Genomic DNA, 23,411 nt, shown 5'->3' with positions numbered 1-23,411 from the left:
GCTGGTAGATGGGTGGCCTCGTGGCAGGGTACGTCCAGAGGAAGCCTTGTAGGCAGCGGGGAACTTCGGGCGTGGAACTCTTCGCAGTGCCTGTCTGTTGCGCCATAGCAGGGAGCCATTAGCCATGCGGACAAGGTCCGATCTTGGGGCCACTTGTTTGATCACATCAACTGTGGCTGACCAGCCGCTCTCAGGCAAATGGACGCGAACATGATCAGTTGGGGCCAGCTCGGGTAGGTCCGTGGCATGAGCATCGTATGTGGCCTTCTGTTGGGCCCGTGACTGCTGCATTTTCTGTAAAACCATGAGGTGGTCAAGGTCTGGAACATGGATGGTTGGAACTGTGGTCCTCAGAGTGCGATTCATGAACATCTGCGCTGGAGACAACCCAGTGGACAGTGGGGTTGCCCTGTATGCCAGCAGTGCCAGGTTGAAGTCGGAGCCTGAGACTGCAGCTTTGCACAGCAACTGCTTTACAATATGGTCCCCTTTCTCGGCCTTCCCGTTTGACTGCGGGTAGTGGGGACTGGAGTTACATGACAGAAGTTGGGGGACTGTGCAAAATCAGACCATTCCTGGCTGTAAAAGCAAGGACCGTTGTCACTCATTACCGTGAGCGGAATCCCATGCCTGGCGAACGTTTCTTTGCAGGCTTTGATTACCGCCTTCGACATGAGGTCGGACAGTTTCACCACTTCTGGGTAACTGAAGAAGGAGTCGACCAGGAGTACGTAGTCACGCCCCTTGGTGTGGAAAAGGTCTACACCTACTTTGGACCACGGAGAGGTCACGATCTCGTGCTGTTGCAGCGTTTCCTTGGGTTGAGCTAGTTGAAACTTCTGACAGGTAGGGCAGTTGAGGACTGTGTCGGCAATGTCCTGGCTGATGTCCGGCCAATAGACTGCCTCCCGAGCTCTGCATCGACATTTCTCGACCCCAAGGTGACCCTCATGGAGTTGGCCCAGCACCATAGCCCGCATGCTCTGAGGAATTACGATCCTGTCGAGTTTCAGAAGGATTCCCTCCACCACCGTCAGGTCGTCTTTTACGTTATAGAACTGGGGACATTGTCCCTTCTGTCAGCCATTGGTAAGGTGCTGCATCACACGCTGCAGCAGAGGATCCTTGGTCGTCTCCTCACGAATTTGGACTACCCGTTCGTCAGAGGCCGGAAGGTTGGTGGCACAAAACTGCACTTGCGCTTCTATGTGGCAGATGAAGTCACTTTGTTCACATGGTGTGGTAATGGAACTGGAAAGGGCATCTGCAACCATCAGCGCCTTGCCTGGCGTGTAGACAAGTTCAAAGTCGTAGCGGCATAGCTTAAGAAGAATTTGCTGTAACAGAGGTGTCATGTCATTTAAATCCTTCTGGATTATATGGACTAGAGGCCTGTGGTTCGTTTCTACCGTGAATTTTGGTAGGCCGTAATCATAGTCGTGAAACTTGACTTTCCGTGTCAGGAGACCCAGACACTCCTTCTCAATCTGAGCGTACCGTTGCTCAGTGGGCATCATGGCCCTGGAGGCATACGCCACTGGAGCCCAGGATGAGGAGTCACCTCGTTGAAGGAGCACCGCCCCAATGCCGTCCTGGTTTGCATCAGTCGATATCTTGGTTTCCTTGGTTGGGTCGAAGAATGCTAGAACCGGGGCTGTGGTGAGCTTTGCTTTCAGCTCACGCCATTCCTCTTCATGCGTGGGCAGCCACTGGAATTCCGTCGACTTCTTGACGAGATGGCGGAGGGCTGTGGTGTGGGATGCCATATTGGGAATTAATTTCCCAGGAAGTTGACCATCCCGAGGAAGCGGAGGACCGCCTTCTTGTCCTCTGGGGTCTTCATGGCGTTGATCGCCGAGACCTTGGCGGCATCCGGCCGCACACCCTGCTGCGAGATGTGGTCACCCAGGAACTTAATATCCGATTGACCAAATGAGCACTTGGCCCTGTTGAGCTGGAGGCCATGTTCATGAATTCTCTGGAATACCTTCTTGAGGCGGGCGATGTGTTCCTGGGGCATTGTGGACCAGATAATTACATCGTCAACGTATACTCGCACCCCCCTCGATGCCCTCCATCATTTGCTCCATGATGCGGTGAAATACTTCGGAGGCAGATATGATCCCAAAAGGCATCCGGTTGTCGCAGTAGTGACCAAACGGGGTGTTGAACGTGCACAGCTTGCGACTGGACTCGTCCAGCTGTATTTGCCAAAAACCCTTGGAGGCGTCCAGCTTAGTAAAGAATTTGGCATGAGCCATCTCACTGATCAACTCTTCAAGTTTTGGTATCGGGTAATGCTCCTGCATGATTGTGCGGTTTAGATCCTTAGAGTCAATGCAAATGTGAAGAACTCCGATGGCTTCTTTACGCAGACCATGGGGCTGATCCAGTCTGTTGGCTCTGTGACCTTCGATATGATGCCCTGGTCTTGGAGGTCCTGTAATTGCTTCTTCAGATGATCCTTGAGGGGTGCCGGCACCCGGCGTGGTGCATAAATTACAGGGGTGGCGTTCGGCTTGAGAAGGATTTTATATCGGTACAGGAGCGTGCCCATTCCATCGAATACGCTGTGGTACTGCGTGATAATAACAGGGGCTGTTTAGCACAGGGCTAAGTCGCTGGCTTTGAAAGCAGACCAAGGCAGGCCAGCAGCACGGTTCAATTCCCGTACCAGCCTCCCCGAACAGGCGCCGGAATGTGGCGACTAGGGGCTTTTCACAGTAACTTCATTTGAAGTCTACTTGTGACAATAAGCGATTTTCATTTCATTTCATTTTCATAATCTCATCTATGTCGGCTTGCAAGTTTGTATCAGGCAAGGCCGTCGCCGGTGATGATGACATGGTGTGGACTCGCTGAACCAGGTTCAGGAGCTTGCAGGCTCGAGCACCGAGCAGGGACGCTCTGTCAGGCCCGACGATTTCAAACCGCAGTGTTGCCTTGATCGCCTTGCTGGATACCCCTAGTTGACAGGAGCCACTGGCAGCTATGGCATTGCCATTGTAGTCAAGGAGCTGGCAGGCCAGTGGAAGAATGCTTGGTCTGGCGCGGATGGTGCCGAGGTCAGATTTTGAGATGAGGTTCGCTGATACGCCGGTGTCCAGTTTAAATCGGATGCGAGCTTTGTTACCTGTGAGGACAGCACCACACTCGTCATCAGGATCCACACTGAGGATCAAGAGGCGTTGCGTAGGTGTGGTGGAAGGCAACGCATGTGTAGTTATGGTGCCCACCCGGTATGGGATGTGAGGCACTTAGCATCAGGGTCTGTTGGGCTGTCAGGATCGGAATCTGGCATGCCTTGTTGTATTGAGCGGACACTTCTGCACCGCGGCTGGGATCGCTGGCTGCTGAGCGGTGGAGCAGATCGGCAAAGGGCTGCGTAGTGGCCAAGCTTGCCACACTGTAGACACCGGAATCCTTTTACCGGACATTGCCGCTTTAAATGGGCGGAGCCACAATTCGGACACGTCATGACGCCGACGTCAGCGCGTTCCGTGCGCCATCGTGCATGCGTAGTGCGGTTGGTCGACGTATGCACCTGCGCAGTCGGGTTGTCGGGCTCGTCGTCCACTTGGTCGTGGCGCGCATGCGCAGGGACCTGGGAAAAGCGCGCAAAACGGCCACTCTCCTTGATGCTCAGGCCCTGCATTTGTGCAATGACCTGCACTCATTCCGCCTCATGGTAGGCCAGCTTTGCAGTTTTTGCCGCCCTTTTGTGGGAGTAACGATTCTTAGCATGCTCATGGACAACGCAGGTCTCAATAGCGACAGAGAGAGTCAACTGTTTGACTTTCAGGAGCTGCTGCCGAAGGGAGTTGGTGTGGACCCCGAAAACAATCTGATCCCTGATCATGGAATCAGCCGTCGCGCCGTAGTTACATGACTGCGCGAAGATGCGGAGATGGGTCACGAAGGACTGAAAAGGTTCATCCTTACCCTGAAGCCTCTGCTGGAAAACGTACCGTTCAAAGCTTTCATTCACCTCAATGTCGCAGTGGCTGTCAAACTTCAGCAGGACTGTTTTGAATTTTGTTTTGCCTTCGCTGTCAGTGAACGTAAGGGAGTTGTAGATGTGGATGGCGTGGTCCCCCGCGGTAGAGAGAAATAGCGCGATCTTCCTGACATCCGATGCTGCTTCGAGGTCGGAGGCCTCGATGTACAAGAGGAACTTTTGCTTGAAGATTTTCCAATTGGCGCCGAGGATGCCGGAGTTGCGGAGCTGCGGAGGAGGCTGGATGTTTTCCATTTCACCGGATGGCTGCTTGCTGGTCAATGCTGATTCACTCAAGGTAGGTCCGTCAAGATCAGTATCACTCTGGTACCATGATGTGTTAGGCAGGTTGGTTCGATGTGGACTGCACTTGATGCAGGGAAGCTAGAAACAGACGTCTAACACTGGAGAAGATCCAACACTGAGTTACAGATTCCCACTACCCTCCAAGTGAAAAGCTTTTTCCTCATATCCCCTCGAAATCTCCTGCTCCTTACCTTTGATCTATGTCCTCTTGTTATTGACCCCTGTACTACGGCAAAATATTTCTTCCTCTCTACCCCATCTATGTCCTGCAAACTTTGTACACCTCAATCAGGCCCCCCCTCAGCGTTCTCTGCTCTGAGGAAAACAACTCCAGTCTAACCAGCCTCTTTTCTTAGCTGAAATGCTTCACCCCGGCAACATCCTGGTGAATCTCCCCTGCACCCTCTCTAGTGCAGTCACATCCTTCCTACAGTGAGGCGACCAGAACTGGTAAGGATGTTTCCTCTTGTGAGAGAACTTAGAACTAGGGGGTCACTGTTTAAAAAATAAAGGGTCGCCCACAGAGATGAGGAGAAATTCTTGAATCCTTAAAATTAAAAGGTGGGGAAGCAGAATCTTTGAATATTTTTCAGGTAGATCTAGATAGATTTTTGATGATGAAGTTGACAGGCAGGAATGTGTGGTTGAGGTCACAATCAGATCAGCCATGATTTTATTGAATGGCGGAGCAGGCTTCAAGGGTCGAGTGGCCTACTCTTGCTCCTAATTGGTGTGTTCGTTTGTTTACCACCAGCTCTGGAGTTCCTTCCCTAAGCTTCTTTGCCACTCTGCCTCTCTGTTGACCTTTAAGTCATTGTTTAAAAACTGCTGCTGAAATCAAACTTTTAGTCACCTTCCCTAATATCTCCTTATGTGGCTTGGTTTGTTTTTAGATTCTTGGACGTTTATAGCATAGACAGAGGACATTTGGCCCATCATATCCACACCACTCAACAAAGATCTGACTACACCAATCCCATTTTCCTGCCCTAGAGGTTATGGCAGCCCAAGTGAATACCTACATACTTCTTAAATGTTATGATAGTGTCTGACTCAACCATTCTTTTGGGCAGTGAGTTCCAGACTCCCACCACCCTCTGGGTGAAAATGTTTCACGTCAACTCCCCTCTTCACCTTCTACCTTTTGCTTTACATCGATGACCCCCTAGTTATTGACTCCTCTGCTAATGGAAAGAATGCCTTCCTATCCACCCTACTTATACCCCTCATAACCTTATACACCTTTATCAGGTCCCCTCTCAACCTTCGCTGCTCCAAGGAAAACAGCCCCGCCTATCAAATCTCTCCTCATAGCTCAAACTCTCCGGTCAAGGCAGCTTCCTGGTAAATCTCTTCTGCACCCTCACCAGTGCAATCACATCCCTCCTATAATGTGGTGACCAGAACGGCATGCACTGCTCCAGTTGTGACCTAACCAGCGTTTTAGACAGTTCCAGCATGACCTCTCTGCTCTTGTATTCTCAGAATTAGCTAATACAGGCAATTATCCCATAGACCTTATTAACCACCTTATTCACCTGTCCTGCCACCTTCAGGGATCTATGGATGTGCACTCCAAGGTCCCTCTGGTATTCAGTACTATCCAGGGTCCTACCATTCATTGCCTTTGGGTGATTATGCTCCTGCAAAACACATTGGGGCATTTTACATTGTGAAAGGTGGTATAAAATACAAATTGTTGTTGTTGATCCCTTTCTGAAATAACAATATAAGGTGATAAAAAATATCTTAGTTATCAATCCTTGTAACCAGTGTGACTAATATTGCTTTCACTATATTGGCCACTGTGAATCTTCATGCAATTACTGCATTGTGGTTTCTTTTTCATGAAGCACGTTTAATATTTTCAAAAATGGGTGAAGAAACTATGTTTAGTGCAGACAGAAAAATGGTGGTTTGCACAAGCACATCATCAACTTTTCACTTTCACTTGTACTTTCAAAGTGAAGGCATAAAACATCTTAGCAGTCTGAATATGTTTTTATATTTGCTCTTCGAATTGGATGATATCACAACATTCACTTTTACAAGGTTGCTCAGTTTGAGAAACCGTCAAAGGCATTCATATCTGTGCTTTTTAAATATCATACATCGGATAGGGGCATTGTTGGCAAGTCCAACATTTCTTGTCCATCCCTAATTGCCGTTTGGACAACTGAATGGCTTGTTAAGTCATTTAAGAGGCCAATTAAGAATCAATCACATTGTCTGGAGTCAAGAGTGGAGGCCAGACTGAGTGTGGGTTAGCAGATTTCCTTTCTGAAAGGATATTGTGAATCAGATGGATCGTTACAACAAACCGAAAGTCTCATGATGACGTTTGCCTCATGCTAGCTTTTTACTCCAGTTTTGCCTCATTGACTGAATTTAAATTCTCCAAATACTGAGGTGGAATTTGAACTCATGTCTCTGGACCATTATCCTAGGCCTCTGGAGGGCGGCAACAGTGGTGCAGTGGTTAGCACTGCTGCCTCATGCGCTGAGGTCCCAGGTTCGATCCCGTGTCTGTCCGTGTTTTCTGTCCCATGTGGGGTTTGCACGTTCTCCCCGTGTCTGCGTGGGTCTTACCGTCACAACCGAAAGGTGTGCAGGTTAAATGGATTGGCCACAATAAATTGTCCCTTAATTGGAAAAAAAAATGTGGGTACTCTAAATTTATTTTTTAAAAGTCTGGATTACTACTAGTCCAGTAACGTAAGACATAATGCTGCCACACCCGGTAATTCTTTAACAATAGAACCGGTTATGATCCGAATTGTGATATCGTGGGAGGATAAGTGGTCCACAATATTTGCCAACAGTAGCAATTGATTTCAATGGAAAAGCAAGCCGTGTGTAGTACAAACAGGGTTGTCAATTCACAATGGACCTGTTTTCTGCACTGTGCAAAGTCCAGTATCACCCTTGCTTAGCCCCTCTCCTGTCTTAATTTGCAGTTCTATAATCTTTCAGTAGGTGAACTGAAAATAACTTCATCAGGCAAAACAACATTTTATTTTACAAATAGGGGCGTTTTTCCGCCGGCGTGATTCTCTGTTTTGCCGGCGCACGGGGTTTTACCGACGGCGTGGGGCTGCCCCACAATGGGAAACTCCATTGACTGGCCGCATAACGGTGAATCCCGCCAGCGGGTCGGGGCAGAAGGTCTGTCTTTCCTAAAGTGGCCCCTGGTTGCTAAGCTACATCTCATTCTTTCTCCAAGCTCGTGTTTATTTTTCACGCTGTAAACTTTCTCAGCACAACATAGACAGTTTGAACTGAAACTAAAACCCCCATTCATGCAAACACCTGAGTTTAACTAAAGTGAATTGAACTAGAGTGTTTAGCTTTCTTACACAAAACACTAAATTAAACTCACTTAAATCTATATGTTATTTCTAACATCCAACAATACAAACATTAATCACTTAAAACTCCCTCTGCTTTCCTGACGCAAGGGTGACACCAGAACCGAGGAGGTACAATGATAAGGAAAGCTTGAGCAGACTTGAGCTCTAATACATCCAATAGCAGTACATGAATAGTGCTTTGCATAGTTGGCTCGCTCCTCAGTCTAATTTTGAACATAGATTTTCCACTCTTTGTTACTTCTAACCTCCAGGAAGTGGGTAAACAGTCACTCTAATTTCTGTTCCATTCAGCGAGGCTGTCAATATATTTGGCCATTGCCCTTACAGATGAATGGGTTTCCGGTAAAGTTTTTGAGCTAAGTGAGTAGTCTATCACAGCAATAATAGCTATGGATGCTCGTTGGAAGTCTAAGAAATAATAATGTGATAACCATTGTTTTCAGTTGTTGCATAAAGCGATCTTCAATGCCTGGCTCATTACCATGTATACTCCTCTTTAACTCAAGAGCCATAGTGCATGATTAGGTGAGTTTCTGAAGTACATCTTGTAAATGGCACACACAGCTGCCACTGTGCACTGGTAGTGGAGGGAGTAAATGCTTAAGGTGGTGGATGGGGTACCGATCAAGTGGACAGCTTTGTCCTGCATGGTGTTGTGCTTCTTGAGTGTTGTTGGAGCCCCACACTCAAAAAAATATAGAATATTCCATCCTGTAGATGGTGGACAGCTTTGGGGAGTCAGGATGATTGATCAAGTTACTCTCTACAGATTTCCCAGTCTTTGACCTGGTGTTGTACTTTTACTTCTCCTTTGAAATTCAGCCCTTTTATCCACCTCTGGACTGAGGCTTTAATGAGGTCTGGAATCGAGTGGCTGTGGCTGAACCCAAACGGATCACCGATGAGCAGGTAGTTACTGAGTAAATGCTACTCAATAACACCAGCATTGACACCTTCCATCACTTTGTTAATATTTACCTCATGGAATCTGGATAGTGAGATCAATCAGTGTGTACTGGCAGATTCAAAAAACACAAATAAGCAGGAGTGAGTAATGGGGACAATGGAGGAGCAGGAAACACCAATACTGGACAAAACAGAAATAAAACTGGTCTTCAATAGACACGGTCCTGACTGCAGCCAGTTGTCTTGCACAGGTAACTTTGGTCTCATATCTGCACAAATCTGTGGTACGTGTTGGGTATGAATTTACCAAAACTGAAAGCACTTTGTAAATGAGATAAACTCATATCAGTAAGTTCAGTCCTTCCTCAATTATACATTAGTATCCTATGTTCAAGGATACTACCTATGCACCAATCATTTTGACAGTCAATGTGTACCAACCATGTTGCAGATTGTAAAGGCATGTATTAAACAGTCTTGATTATTCAAAAGTCTACAATACAGCGCTTGGCAACATCAAGGCCACCTTCGGAGGAGACCCTAAGTCTGGAGTGTCTCTTGGGCAGCACTGTAGCACAGTGCTTCACAGCTCCAGGGTCCCAGGTTCGATTCCCAGCTTGGGTCACTGTCTATGTTGAGTCTGCACATTCTCCCTGTGTCTGCATGGGTTTCCTTCAGGTGCTCCAATTTCCCCTCACAGGTCCAGAAAGACATGCTGTTAGGTGAATTGGGCATTCTGAATTCTTCCTCAGTGTACCTGAACAAGCACCGTAAAGTGGCGACTAGTGGCTTTTCACAGTAACTTCATTGCAGTTTAAATGTATGCCTACTTGTGACAATAAAGATTATTAAATTAAAAAGATGACTCAGGTTTTAGTTGAAGAGGGCTTGAGCTTGACTATATAACAGACTAAAATGTCCACTGGAGGATCATTTGGAGCAAGATGCAGAACAGCGTTTATTGCTGACCATTCAAATTTCATTCAAAATAATAGAAATGCTGAGGCAATGAGTAGGAGAAAGTGCATGCCTGAAGTAGGCATGCACTCCCCCCCCCCCCCTCTCCCCCCGCCACTGACCCTTAAACTCCAATTAAAGGTGCACTGTAAGAAGATTGGACAAAGCAGCTACTGCAGTCAGCATAGTTTGCAAGGCTTCCTGACAAGCACAAATCAGTTCTGAGATTCCTTGGCAACAACCAGCCATCTCATTTACTCCTTGAAATGGGAATGGCATGGTGGCACAGTGGTTAGCACTGCTTCTTCACAGTGCCAGGGACCCGGGTTCGATTCCGACCTTGGGTGACTGTCTGGGTGGAGTCTGCACGTTCTCCCTGTGTCTGCATGGATTTCCTCCAGGTTCTCCGGTTTCCTCCCACTGTCCAAAGATGTGCAGATTAGGTGGATTGGCCATGATAAATTGCCCCTTATTGTACAAGGAATGTAGATTATGTTAAGTGGTTATTGGGTTAGGTCAGGGGATTAGGCTTGGGTGGAGTACTCTTTCAAAGGGTCGGTGCAGATATGATGGGCCGAATGGCCTCCTACACTGTCTGGATTCTATGAAACACCAAGATTAGTAACTAAAAATATGTAAGATCCACCAGCCAAAAGGAAGAATCTTCCTGTTCTGTTAAATTCTTGGAAAGACTTCAATTACAGTCAGTTTCTCTGATTGTTTTTAACAACAATTGAGCTGTTTTTGTCATAATAGTAATAATCTTTAGGCTTACATTACACTGCAATGAAGTTACAGTGAAAATCCCCTGGTCGCCATAACGGAAACATTTCTTCTGACCCACAAAAAAAATCCACATTCTCCTCTTGAAGCCCGCATACCTAACAACCTCGCCCTGTTGAATCCCAACCGGTCCCCTATTCCTCAGAATTTGAAATTCTTACCCACAACGAATTGCTACAGATGCTAGCAATCTGAAATATACTGAATGATGATGGAAATACTCTTTGGAGAGAGGTTGGTATTTCAGGTCTCTTTCTTTCTGTTAGAAGTCGAAAATATCACAGAAGGAACAGGTTTAAGCAGGTGCAGAGGCGAGGGAGGAGGGGGAAAGAACAACTCAGGTTAATGGGCCTGAAACATTTACTCTGTTTTTCTCTCCACTGATGTCGCCAGCTGAGTATTTTCAGCATTTTCTCTTTATATTTCATTATATTAGTGACTGTGGCCGTGGACTAAACAACTGGATGTTTAGTTTCACTAATGTCTAACAGATCTCAACTATAAAACCAGTCAGAGACCTCTCCACCCAGACTTTGCCCTCTTCCAAACCCTTCCATCAGGCAGAAGATACAGCAGTCTGAAAGCCCGCACATCCAGACATAGGTACAGCTACTTCCCCACAGCTACCAGACTCCTCAATGATTCCCCCTTGGACTGATCTGTTCCCTGTAAGAACACTATTCACAACGTCCTATGCTGCTCTTGTTTGGCCCTTGTTTCGCACTGTAACAAATCACTATTTGTTGATGTACCATTTGTCAATGTTCTCTGTCGATTATTCGTTTGTCTACAATGTACATACTGTGTACATTACCTTGGCCGCAGAAAAGTACTTTCATTATACTTCGGTACATGAGACAATAAATATCAAAACCAATCAACCCAATGCATACTGTGACTGCTGCCAGATATTTTTGGTCTCACATAAGCAAAAGATTGGGTGTAAATTTATCAAAGCTGACTCCACTTCACTTGGATCTGTGCAGACTCAATGGGTCAAACAGCCTCCTTCTGCGCTGTAGGGATTTTATGGTCCTATTGTTCATCTTTTAGATTGAGACCACCTAGAGGAAGTAGACTTATATCAGTTTTGCTTCGCACAGTATAACTGCAATGTGATGTTTGAAAGGTTCCCAAGCAGTACAGCAGGTAATAATAATAATCTTTATTCTCATAAGTAGGCTTACATTAACACTGCAATGAAGTTACTGTGAAAAGCCCCTAGTTGCCACACTCCAGCGCCTGTTCGGGTACACTGAGGGAGAATTCAGAATGTCCAATTCACCGAACAAGCACGTCTTTCGGGACTTGTGGGAGGAAACCGGAGCACCCGGAGGAAACCCGCAGAGACACGGGGAGAACATGCAGACTTTGCACAGACAGTGACCCAAGCCGGGAATCGAACCTGGGTCTCTGGTGCTGTGAAGCAACAGTGCTAACCACTGTGTTACCATGCCGCCCACGGTTCAGAAGGTACTTTGTTTTAACAGAGAGATCATTGTCAGCTTTTTGTATGTATGTATAGTTGAAGGTCTAACCAGCATTTCGATGTTAGTGAATGAAACTCTATCCTTGTATGCATATATCCATTGACAGAGCTCCATCTTTGTCTAGCTAGAAAACAGCACACGCAACAGAATAACCTGTAGTGAAGAAGGCCTATGGAGTGTTGGCCTTTATTGGTAGAGGGATTGAGTTCCGGAGTCAGGAGGTCATGTTGCAGCTGTACAGAACTCTGGTACGGCCGCATTTGGAGTATTGCGTACAGTTCTGGTCACCGCATTATAGTAAGGACGTGGAGGCTTTGGAACGGGTGCAGAGGAGATTTACCAGGATGTTGCCTGGTATGGAGGGAAAATCTTATGAGGAAAGGCTGATGGACTTGAGGTTGTTTTCGTTAGAGAGAAGAAGGTGAAGAGGAAACTTAATAGAGGCATACAAAATGATCAGAGGGTTAGATAGGGTGGACAGTGAGAGCCTTCTCCAGCGGATGGAAATGGCTAGCACGAGGGGACATAGCCTTAAACTGAGGGGTAATAGATATAGGACAGAGGTCAGGGGTAGGTTCTTTACGCAAAGAGTAGTGAGGCCGTGGAATGCCCTACCTGCTACAGTAGTGAACTCGCCAACATTGAGGGCATTTAAAAGTTTATTGGATAAACATATGGATGATAATGGTATAGTGTAGGTTAGATGGCTTTTGTTTCGGTGCAACATCGTGGGCCGAAGGGCCTGTACTGCGCTGTATTGTTCTATCTATGTTCTATGTAACACTGGCCCATCCACTTATTTGAAGCAAGCAGTCTCAAATTGTCTTTGTAATGCCATGGCACAACTTATTCTGCATGGATATCAGTGGAATAAGTACTGCTTTGGACAAAGTCTCAAAGTACAAAGTGTACAAACAGCTTTAGAGAGGGTGGAGAAGAGATTTACCAGGATGTTGCCTGGTACGGGGGGGCATGAGCTATGAGGAGCGGTTGAATAAACTCGGTTTGTTCTCACTGGAACGACGGAGGTTGAGGGGCGACCTGATAGAGGTCTACAAAGTTATGAGGGGCATAGACAGAGTGGATAGTCAGAGGCTTTTTCCCAGGGTAGAGGGGTCAATTATTAGGGGGCAAAGTTTTACGGTGCGAGGGGCAAGGTTTGGAGGAGATGTACGAGGCAAGTCTTTTACACAGAGGGTAGTGGGTGTCTGGAACTCGCTGCTGGAGGAGGTGGTGGAAGCAGGGACGATAGTGATGTTTAAGGGGCATCTTGACAAATACATGAATAGGATGGGAATAGAGGGATACAGACCCAGGAAGTGTAGAAGATTTTAGTTTAGACGGGCAGCATGGTCAGCACAGGCTTGCAGGGCCGAAGGGCCTGTTCCTGTGCTGTACATTTCTTTGTTCTTTGTTCAGCTTCTTTGTGTTTTTTTATTTACTCTTTCATAGGATGCGGGCATCACATGCAAGGCCAGCATTTGTTGCCCATCCTTAATTGTCCTTGAACTGATTGACTTGCATGGTCATTTCAGAGGGTAGTTAAGAGTCAACACATTGCTGTAGATCTGGAGTTCCATGTAGGTCGACAAGTTAAGCTCGGCAGATTTCCTTCCCTAAAGGGCATTAAGTGAAATAGATGTTTTTTTTATGACAATCGATAACAGTTTTGTGGCATTACTGGCACTAGCTTTATTGCCCAGATCTATTCATTCAATTTAAATTCCACCAGCTGCTATGGTAGGATTTGAACCAATGTCCCCATATGATTAGCCTGGGTATCTAGTCCAATGATGTTACCAGTACGCCATTGTAACAAGTTTTTCACTCATCTTTCAAAACAATGGGAGAATTCATCATCATCAATAAGTTTTCAATTTCATAGACTGACCCATCTACTCTAAAAGCAAGGTCTGGTGGCTGATTGGCTGGTGATAGAGGTTACATTTTCTGAGTCAAGGACAAGCGTTTTATGTTTTATAAATACATCGACAGTGATTAATAATGGAACCATTTTTAGATCTAGGGACGTTTATGTCTTTATCAGGAACCATGTTGCCTGTTGGAAAACAGTCAACCTTATCCTATCAATCAATGTAGTTTTGTAATGCTATATGTCTTTCAGAGAAACTTGGAATCTTCTTGCTAATGTATGGTTCAAAGTCCAAACAGTGAGACAAGGATTATCCTCTCTGGAGTGAAGTATGTTGGGTAAGTGGAACAAACGGGAGGGTAATCAATCCTTTGACGGCCTGAGTCCCATCACTATTTGCATGTGGCGAGCAGAGGAGTGTATTCCTGGTGAGGTATTGGAGTAAATTCAAGGAAGGGTGAGGAGGGGGTTGGTTTTATCACTTGCACTTTTTTGCTATTCTCTGTCACTAACCTGAATGTTAGTAGACTTTTGAACCATGAACAGTAACAGAGCTATACCTAATCCTGCTCTCACCTCATATTCATACTGCATACCCATTAGGAGGGGAACCTTAATTAACAGACAATTCTGGAAAAACTCAGCAGATCTGGCAGAATCTGTGGAGGAACAGAGTTAATGGAAGAAGAGTAATATAGACTTAAACATTAACTCTTTCCCTCTGAGTTTTTCCAGCATTTTCTGCTTTTATTTCAGATTTCCTGCACCCACAGTATTTTGTTTTTATTTTCGGGGAAATCCTAATTTACTTGTTTTCTTTAGGGCTGCTGAAATGAGCATTAATATCCTGGCCAATATGAACATCAAGAAAATTGGAGGTGGGAGTCGTTGACTGGGCCAATATTTATTGCCCATTAGTTATTGCCCTCGAACTTCAAGAGTCAGCCACATTATTGTAGGCTTGGAGTCACATATAAACCACACCAGGTAAGTATAGCAGATTTCCTTTCCTAAAGATCATTAGTGAACCAAACGTTTTATTTTATGACAATCGGCAATGGTTCCATGGTCACGGTTATCGTTCGACTTTTAATTCCGTATTTTTACTGAATTCATCTACTATGGTGGAATTTGGACCCAGATCCCCAGAACGTCATCTGGGTCTTTGGATTATTAGCCCAGTGACAATACCTCTATGCCACCACCTCCCCAGTAAAAAAGATTATTTGGTCATTAACAAGAGGGGGCAGTGGTGTAATGGCATTGTCATTGAATTAGTAATGCATGAAAGAATTTTAAAAACTCATTGCTTGTTTTGGGTTGTCCTGCAGTCATGAAAGGCTTTATTTATGTGTAAGTCTATTTTGATGCGCTACTCTGGCAGAGATGAGCAACCTCAGCAGCATAGATTAGTGAATCAAACTAAGGACCTTTGGTTGTACATCCTAATGGATTTGGAAAATGCTGTCGAAGGAGCCTTCTGTACAGTATGCATTACTACCCACTATGCAGCTGTGGTGGAGTAAATGAATGTTTAACTTGGTAAATGGGATGTCAATCACGTGGATTTCTTTGTCCTGGATGGTGTTGAGCTTCTTGAGTTTTGTTGGAGCTGCTGACACCCAGACAAGTGGAGGGCAATCCATAACATTTCTGACTTGTACCTTCTGGATGAAAAAGTTAAGTTACTCGCCTCAGAATTCCTAGCCTCTGACTTGCTCTTGTAGCCACAGTATTTGTGTGGCTAGTCCAGTTCTGTTTCCAGTCAATGGTAGGCCCCAGGATGTTGATAGTGGGGGATTTAGAACTGGAGTTGCCATTGAACGTCAAGGGGAGATGGTTAGATTCTCTCTGGTCGGAAATGGTCATTGTCCAGGCGTTATGTGGCACAGATTTTGCAACATGCAGGAATGAGAGCAGCATAGATGCACCAGTATGTTACCAAGACTCCAAGGGTTAGATTATAAGGACATATTATTTAAATTAAGTTTGCATTCCCTGGAATACAGATGGTTAAGCAGTTCTTTGATTGAGGGTTTTCAGACATTGAAAGGAATTGATAAGATGGAAAGAAACATTTTGTGTTGGTCAGTGAGTACAGGACAAAGGAGCATAACCTTAACATCAGAGCCAGGCAATTCAGGAGGCAAGATAGACTAAGCTTCTTTGTACAAATAGTAGGCAGAGGAGTGCACTCTTCCCCCAAAAGGCTTGTTCAATAAATCATTAAAATCTGTGTATATAGATAATTGCTAGACAAAGGCATAAATGGACAAGGAGTCATGGAAGGTGTCAGGAAACAAGTCAACAATGATTTCATTGAATGGCATAATAAAATCAAGGGGTGAATAGCCTACTCTTGTTCTTCCCTGTCTTGTGATGGCCTCACTCTTCCTTCCCATCACGTCTTCCCTCCATCCTACTCACCTCACTCCTCCCTTCTGAACACATCCTAATCCTTCCAGATCATTTCCTTCTCCTTCCCAATCATCAATGATATTGCTAGATAGGAGTAGATGGAGCTTTGCTCTTTATCCTTCCCTCCATGCAAACTGCTGAGTGCTAACGGTTACTGAAATTGTTGCATTCCCGATCACGAGAAGCCTTGACCTTGATGAGCACAAGATTCTTGGGTTGAAAAGGCAAGTAAATAAAGTTGAAGATGACTACAGACTGTTTGCTGGGCCATGTTTCTCTTCTGATGTTAGCAAAAAGCTGACAGAACAGTCTGCTCTTTTCTCCCATTGGAAATGCGACCATCGTTCAGGCTGAAATGCCAAGCTTATCTACACTAACGTTTAAGGGGTCAGGACTGTTCCTTCCCTCTGGTGAATACAATGCCATTGAAATAATCTAACTGGGTGCTGGCAGCCCACACATTCACGAGACACTGCTTATTTATTAACTAAGAATAACTGAACTTCAATTACAGCACAAGTGTGGAAACCACTACTTCTGTGTCTGTTGGTCTTGTTAAATTAAAAGAAACTTTATAAACATAAAATGATCAGAAGGTAAATTCTAGTGAATTAATGTCTGGTCTTTCTTTAAGCTTTCCTTTAACAAGTGGCTGCTGATCTTTCCATACAAGTTCTTTCGATATTATTCGATATTAGCCTACGATATTATCCAGGCTAATAAGAGTCCAATATTCGACGTACTCAATAATATCAGCCAAGAGTCAAGATTGGAAAATTGAAAAAAAAATACAGCGCGATTTGTATACTATACACTAAAAGTATTCTTATCCCGGGGTTAAACAGACGGGACACATTCGTTTGATGATAAAAAACAGAGTTGGCACTAATACCCCCATCCAATGAAAGATTGACCAGAGGCTGTGTACATACCTTTATTTTACTTTCGGAGCGATGAAAAGGGAAGATTATGGGTCGTGTCTAATCACACACTGATATGCTGAAGTCCATTGATCTATTTTTGTGCCCTCGCCCTCCGTACTTGTAATGGACACTCTGCACACGCGCTCTGGGAGAGATCATATGGACCTAGTCAGACACAAGAGTTGAACAAGATAAGGCTCGTGGGGGGCAAAGAACACGTTTCAGACTCCACCAATGTCAATCCAGCACCAACTGTTTGTTCCGAGGATGTCTTTAATATTTAATATCCTGCTGTGATGATTGGTCTCGGGGCCCTCTCCCAATTTATGGAGCAGTGACCTGTGTAGCACCTTAGGACTAGGGAGGTAGCTGGAAACCTCACAAACGCCCATCCTCCGCTTCAGGGAGGTAATTATTTTCGCCCCCCTCCAGATAGATGGAAATAAATGCCAGTGGTCTCGCTGTCACCATGATGAATGGAATGTATTTCCACCTTTGGCATCAAAAAGGAAGAATTTATTCTCGAGTGAAGCCCACAATACCAACAGTTAGCATATTTAGAGTTCCACATTGTATGCTAGCTGTGAAGACCGCCGAGATGGATAAATGGGCGTTTACTTGGAGGGAGTGGCCCCTTTACCAGTAATATTTTGGAACATGGTTGCAAGAGTGTGCCATTCAGCCCCTCGAGCCTGATCTGCTATTCCGTTGGACCATAACTGATCATCTTTCTCAACGCCATTTTCCCACTCTATCACTGTATCCCTTGGTGTCATTATGCACCAATCTCTGCCTTAGCCACACTCAAATACTGAGCCTCCACAGCCCACTGGGGGTAGGGAATGCCAAAGTTTCACTACCCTCTGTGTAAATTACGTCCTTCTCACCTCACCTCACTGCTAAATGGCTTGCCCTTTATTCTGATACTGTACCTAGTTCTGGGCCCCCTAGCCAGGAGACACATCCAATCCTGTCGCACAATGTAGGAATTTTGTAACTTTTAATTAGATTTCCCTTCACTTTTTGAAATTCCAGAGAATGCAAGCTCCTCCCCTTGTCGACCAGGGGGAACTTTAATATTCTACACATATGAGTGTAGACGAAACTCTGACATTACTGGTTTGCCTGAGTCCGATACATCCTTTGCTGCCTTTGTTCACATAACAAGCCATAATTTGGGGTAGTTATTGGAAGAAATCAAGTCACAACCTGCCACACGTCTTCTTGTGTTGAACTGGGGGATGAAACTCTGTGTTTCTTCAAGAACCAGAACATCAACACAAGTTATTTGTATCTTGAGTAAGAAATGCAACTGATGTTGGCATATTTGGGTATTTGGACCTGAAGAGGTGCTGAAGAGGACCGGTTGGTTTACTTGTTTCCTCGCTCTCACTGAAAGGTCTGTTTAATCCCTTTGAGGTGTCATTTGTTGAAACCAAAGATCACATAAAAGGGTGGGCTGTCATATATAAATGGCTTCCCCTCCCCCTCCCCATCCCCTCCACAAGTCATTGTAGACATTTACATCTCTCGTGGACCTAATTTTTGTTCACTTCATTCCTCGCCATGTTTCCCTTGATTCTTTTTTGGGATGTGAGTAGCAATGAGACCAGCATTCAATGACCAGCCCTAAATGGGCCACATCATTTCAGAGGGCAGTTAAGAGTCAACTACATCGTTGTGGATTTGGAGTCACATGAAAGGCGAGGTCAGGTAAAATTGAGGCAGGGTTGGTGAACCAGATGGACTTTTACAATGGACTTTCACGGGACTTCCAGACATTTACTAAATGCAATTGTCACCGTGTGCTGCTGTAGTGGGGTAGAAATGGCTCGTGCCCAGCAAAGTAGCTTCGGTGTCCGGATTACTAGTCCAGTCACAATACCACTATGTCAACGCCACCCCTTTAATCGTTCCTGACCTCTTACCCTGCCACAGACTTTCGTTTGCTCGCCCCTTCGGTTCTGTATTTGGTTAAACGTTCATCAGACGCCCGTGCGAATTTGGAAATCGATCCAGTTTCCTTCACCCTGACTGGGTGCAAAACCATGTAACTACCTCCCTGACAGTGCTGTGGAGTGCACCAAAACCTCACTGGGCAGTAGCTGATCAGCACTGCCTCCTCAAGGGCAATTGATAATTCCCGGGAACACCCGGGAAACCACAGAAATCGCTAACTTTTGCTGGTTTCTTTCGGAAGTCAATTGAATTTTTCTTGAACCAACTTCACGTGAAGAACTATAATTCCCAGGGATCTTTGCGGGCGTCTTCACTTCCTGGATGAGCAACATACCAGGAAGTGCCTACCTGTGTGTCGATCATCAGAACTAGGTGTTTCACAGGACCTTTAGGGTGCTCATCCCGGGAACGAAACTGAAAGAGGGCAGTGATTCAACATAGGCTCGCTGTGCCGCTGCCGGGAGATGAATGTTTAGGTGCAGCAGACAAGTGAGCCACTTGTAACATTTCGCAAAACTTGGTGCAAGAATCAGCGGCTGGAAATGCCCAGTAAGTGCTGCACTTTCTTTTGTTTGGAAAGGCGTTCGATTGAGGTACCATTGTTAAGTTGACTGGGCGTGTTTTATTTGACTAGGTGCTGCCTGAGCAGGCGGTAGATTGCGGGCAGCGAGGAGGGCAGGCTCAGCTGCCGCTTCAATGACAGCACCGCGGCCGCGGCTGGAAGCAGAGTCCTGTGCACACACACGCTCGCTCACTACTATGGCAGGGTCCATGCAGCTCACGCCGTTCAGCATCAACAGCCTGAAGGAACCCACGCTGAAGAAAATCAGCGACCTGCTGGACAAGGCAAACAACCGCGGATGGAGGAAACTGGCAGAAATTGTGGGAGCCGACAAACGCTTCAGACTCAGGTATATATATATATCTATATGGACCAGAGCTGTGCTTTGTTTTAGATACCACTAACTTCCCACAAGAAACACAGTTGGCCACTTCTATCTGCGCTTCTGAAACTACCTCACATTGGGACACGGCACACTCTCATGGGCACGCCACTGATGTAATATTGCACGAACATGAGTACTCATAGGCTAGGCTACTGTGACGGGCATCACACCCACACCATATCCCGACTTCACAAGTACAATCTCCAGCAAATGTTAATGGGTGTCACCAGGAAGAAGAAGTCTGATTTCACTCCCCTTTGTAGGCTTATATTGCCTCTGCTGCCACTCCAGTTGAGTTAAGAAAAGTCAGTAATCCAATGCTGTCTTGGAAGGGGAGGTAGCAGGTTGGGCATTCATACTTTTGGTTGCAATGCATGCATATTTTTCACGGTGAGCATTGCTCCTCACCAAGGTAATTGTGAGGAATTCCTGGTACCTGCTGTCAATCTAACGACCATTTTTCTTGGTTGGTAAATTAAGGGGAATCTCTGGATTAAGCTGGTTATAAGATGGCTTGATTTCTTTGGAACCAAATGAATTTGTTGTGGCAGATTTAAGTATTCTGATATTTGAAGCAGGCAAGTGTGCAGTAGCCTATCTCAGTCTCCAATGGAACTGCAGACCTGTCACCCATACTAGCCCCACAGCTTCAGATAAATCAGCAACATATTCCTGTAAAGGTGATCATAATTGGAACTTACCAGTGCATGCTTTTAGGAAGTTGCATGGCTTTAATTGATCTGCAGCAGTACATTCCTGAAGATGCCTGAACTTTGGGTCTCAATCGTTTGGATTTGATAAAGTGAGGGGCCGGTTTAGCACAGTGGGCGAAACAGCTGGCTTGTAATGCAGAAGAAGACCAGCAGCGCGGGTTCAATTCCCGTACCGGCCTCCCCGAACAGTAGCCAGAATGTGGCGACTAGGGGCTTTTCACAGTAACTTCATTGAAGCCTACGTGTGACAATAAGCGATTAATATTATTATTAATGGTGACAAATTGTGCCCACTGTATTGGGAAAATGGAAATTGTTCAGGCATACATTTTTCAGCTTGCTTCAGAGAATTTTCATCAAGAAGATGCATGCTTGCATATCAGCCAACTAGCTGCCAGGAAGGAAAACTTACCAAATACTGGGAATGGACTCGGAAACTTTTATGGTACATGTTGCTCAATCCCACACAATTACATTTTTCAGACTATGGAAATGCTTGTTGCTCTGTATAAATTTTCTTTGCCAGCCACCTGGGTTACTATTAGTTTGGGATGATAGCTGCCTGATCTGTTGGTGGGGGAATCTTCCTCCTGCTATTTTGTTGAGATTTCCCCTTGTGAGGAATCTCTGTAGATTGGAAGCTACCCGATTGTCTTCTTTAAAGTTTGTGGGATACAGTTTCTGGAGCTAGTGCCCTGGCAACATGGCAGGATGTCAAAAGTTGCATGAGGTGCAGGTTGATCAGGAGATGACTGGAATGGCTGCAAAACCTGGATAGTGAGAAATCTGATGGTGTATTGTAATGAAACAGAAAGGCAGACAAGTACGATGAAGGGAGAGAGAAAGCAAGGCAAAGGGTCACCCAGTAGAGAAAGCAAGGGAAAACTAGGTTAGCAAAGTAGAACAGTTTAAGGATCAAAGACTGAAAGAAAGCTAAGAAATCAGACTGAAGAATTCTTTCAGGTAGAATATGTAGAAGCAAAAACAGGATGGTGCCTTCCCAAAGACGACAGAAGATGAACTTGTGAAAAATGCAATGGGAGAAAAAAATAATTTGTAGCTGTTACAACCCCCATGGAGATCACAGGGTGTGGACCATCCGGTTCCCCGTGATCTCCATGGAATATGAACTTCCGCGGTAACAGGAAACCCTCATAGTATTAAAAACCCCCTACCTGGGTGCAGGCCGGAAGGGAGATCATTGGGGAGTGGGGAGAGAATAAAAGAGCATTATTTCATCCAGCTGGCTGTCCCACACTGCGTGGATACTACACTGGCGACGAGGGATAAGTGGAGCTGCTGTTGGCGCTGGGTGCCTGGACCACTTCGTTTAGGCCTCAGGAGGCCTCCAACCCACCAGCAGAGATGCCTGACTTTGGAAAGCTGGAGCCAGTTGACGCATGTGGTGATTGGGGACCAGTATATTAAGAGCATGCAGCTTCAGACAAATGTGATCATTGGGGACGAGCGACAAATGGTCGTCTTGCTCACGGCTTGTGGTGGACTGATCTACAGCATCATAAAGAGTTTGACCCACCCGAATATGCCGGATAATCGGTCTTTTGCCTCCTCAGTGGCCCTTGTGGGGAACCACTTTCACCCCAAATCTTCAGTAATCATTCACTGGTTCCAGTTTCATACCACCTCCAAGGCCCAGGATGAATAGATGAGCGACTTATTGGCTGGGTTACGCAAGCCGGTAGAAACCTGTGAATCTGCCGCCGTATTAAACAAACCCCTCGGTGGACTCCGCGACACGACAACACAACGTGGGGTGGGGGTGGGGGGGGGGGGTGGGTCGGGGGGGGGGGTGGGTTGGGGGGGGTGGGATGGGGGGGTGGGGGGTGGGATGGGGTGGTGGGGTGGGTGGGGTGGGGGGGTGGGGTGGGGGTGGGGGGGTGCGGTGGGCTGTGGGGGGGTGGGGTGGGCTGTGGGGGGGTGGGGGAGGGGGTGGGTGGTGGTGGGGGGGTGGGTGGTGTAGGGGGGTGGGTGGTGGTGGGGGGGGTGGGTGGTGGTGGGGTAGGGGGGGTGGGTGGTGGTGGGGTAGGGGGGGTGGGTGGTGGTGGGGTAGGGGGGGTGGGTGGTGGTGGGGTAGGGGGGTGGGTGGTGGTGGGGTGGGGGGGTGGGTGGTGGTGGGGTAGGGGGGTGGGTGGTGGTGGGGTAGGGGGGGTGGGTGGTGGTGGGGGGGGTGGGGTGGGGGGGTGGGGTGGGGGGGTGGGGTGGGGTGGGGGGGTGGGGTGGGCTGTGGGGGGGTGGGGTAGGGGGTGGGTGGTGGTGGGGGGGTGGGTGGTGGTGGGGGGGGTGGGTGGGGTAGGGGGGTGGGTGGTGGTGGGGGGGTGGGTGGTGGTGGGGTAGGGGGGTGGGTGGTGGTGGGGTAGGGGGGGTGGGTGGTGGTGGGGTAGGGGGGGTGGGTGGTGGCGGGGTAGGGGGGGTGGGTGGTGGTGGGGTAGGGGGGTGGGTGGTGGTGGGGTAGGGGGGTGGGTGGTGGTGGGGTAGGGGGTGGGGGGGTGGGTGGTGGTGGGGTAGGGGGGTGGGTGGTGGTGGGGTAGGGGGGTGGGGGGGTGGGTGGTGGTGGGGTAGGGGGTGGGTGGTGGTGGGGTAGGGGGGGTGGGTGGTGGTGGGTGGGGTGGGGGGGTGGGGTGGGGGGTTGGGGTGGGGGTGGGGGGGTGCGGTGGGCTGTGGGGGGGTGGGGTAGGGGGTGGGTGGTGGGGGGGTGGGTGGGGTAGGGGGGTGGGTGGTGGTGGGGGGGTGGGTGGTGGTGGGGTAGG

The 23,411-nt window shown here is 47.0% G+C and overlaps 1 protein-coding gene and 1 long non-coding RNA gene across 3 annotated transcripts in view; one reads left to right on the top strand and one right to left on the bottom strand.

Annotated features, from left to right (window-relative positions):
• LOC140409608 (uncharacterized) overlaps positions 1-17,162 on the bottom strand; it is a 48,354-nt gene extending 31,192 nt beyond the window's left edge. The window contains exon 1 of the long non-coding RNA XR_011940425.1: positions 17,034-17,162. This is a non-coding gene — a long non-coding RNA (uncharacterized lncRNA). The remainder of the gene's footprint in view (positions 1-17,033) is intronic.
• A 2,168-nt stretch (positions 17,163-19,330) lies between these two features.
• The window catches only part of malt1 (MALT paracaspase 1), a 210,270-nt gene continuing 206,189 nt past the window's right edge, over positions 19,331-23,411 (top strand). The window contains exons 1-2 of one of the 2 annotated variants that reach the window (XM_072497344.1): positions 19,331-19,532; positions 19,633-19,894. In XM_072497344.1, the coding sequence (XP_072353445.1) occupies positions 19,526-19,532; positions 19,633-19,894 (269 nt within the window). In that variant the 5' untranslated portion in view covers positions 19,331-19,525. Of the gene's footprint in view, positions 19,533-19,617; positions 19,895-23,411 lie in introns of both variants that reach the window. The other variant, XM_072497345.1, reaches the window with a different exon arrangement.

Source organism: Scyliorhinus torazame, chromosome 3 (genome assembly GCF_047496885.1).
Source record: "Scyliorhinus torazame isolate Kashiwa2021f chromosome 3, sScyTor2.1, whole genome shotgun sequence".
NCBI classification, from domain to species: Eukaryota; Metazoa; Chordata; class Chondrichthyes; order Carcharhiniformes; family Scyliorhinidae; genus Scyliorhinus; species Scyliorhinus torazame.
Note: the sequence above shows the minus strand (reverse complement) of the source record. Positions and strands in the feature narration are given on the sequence as shown.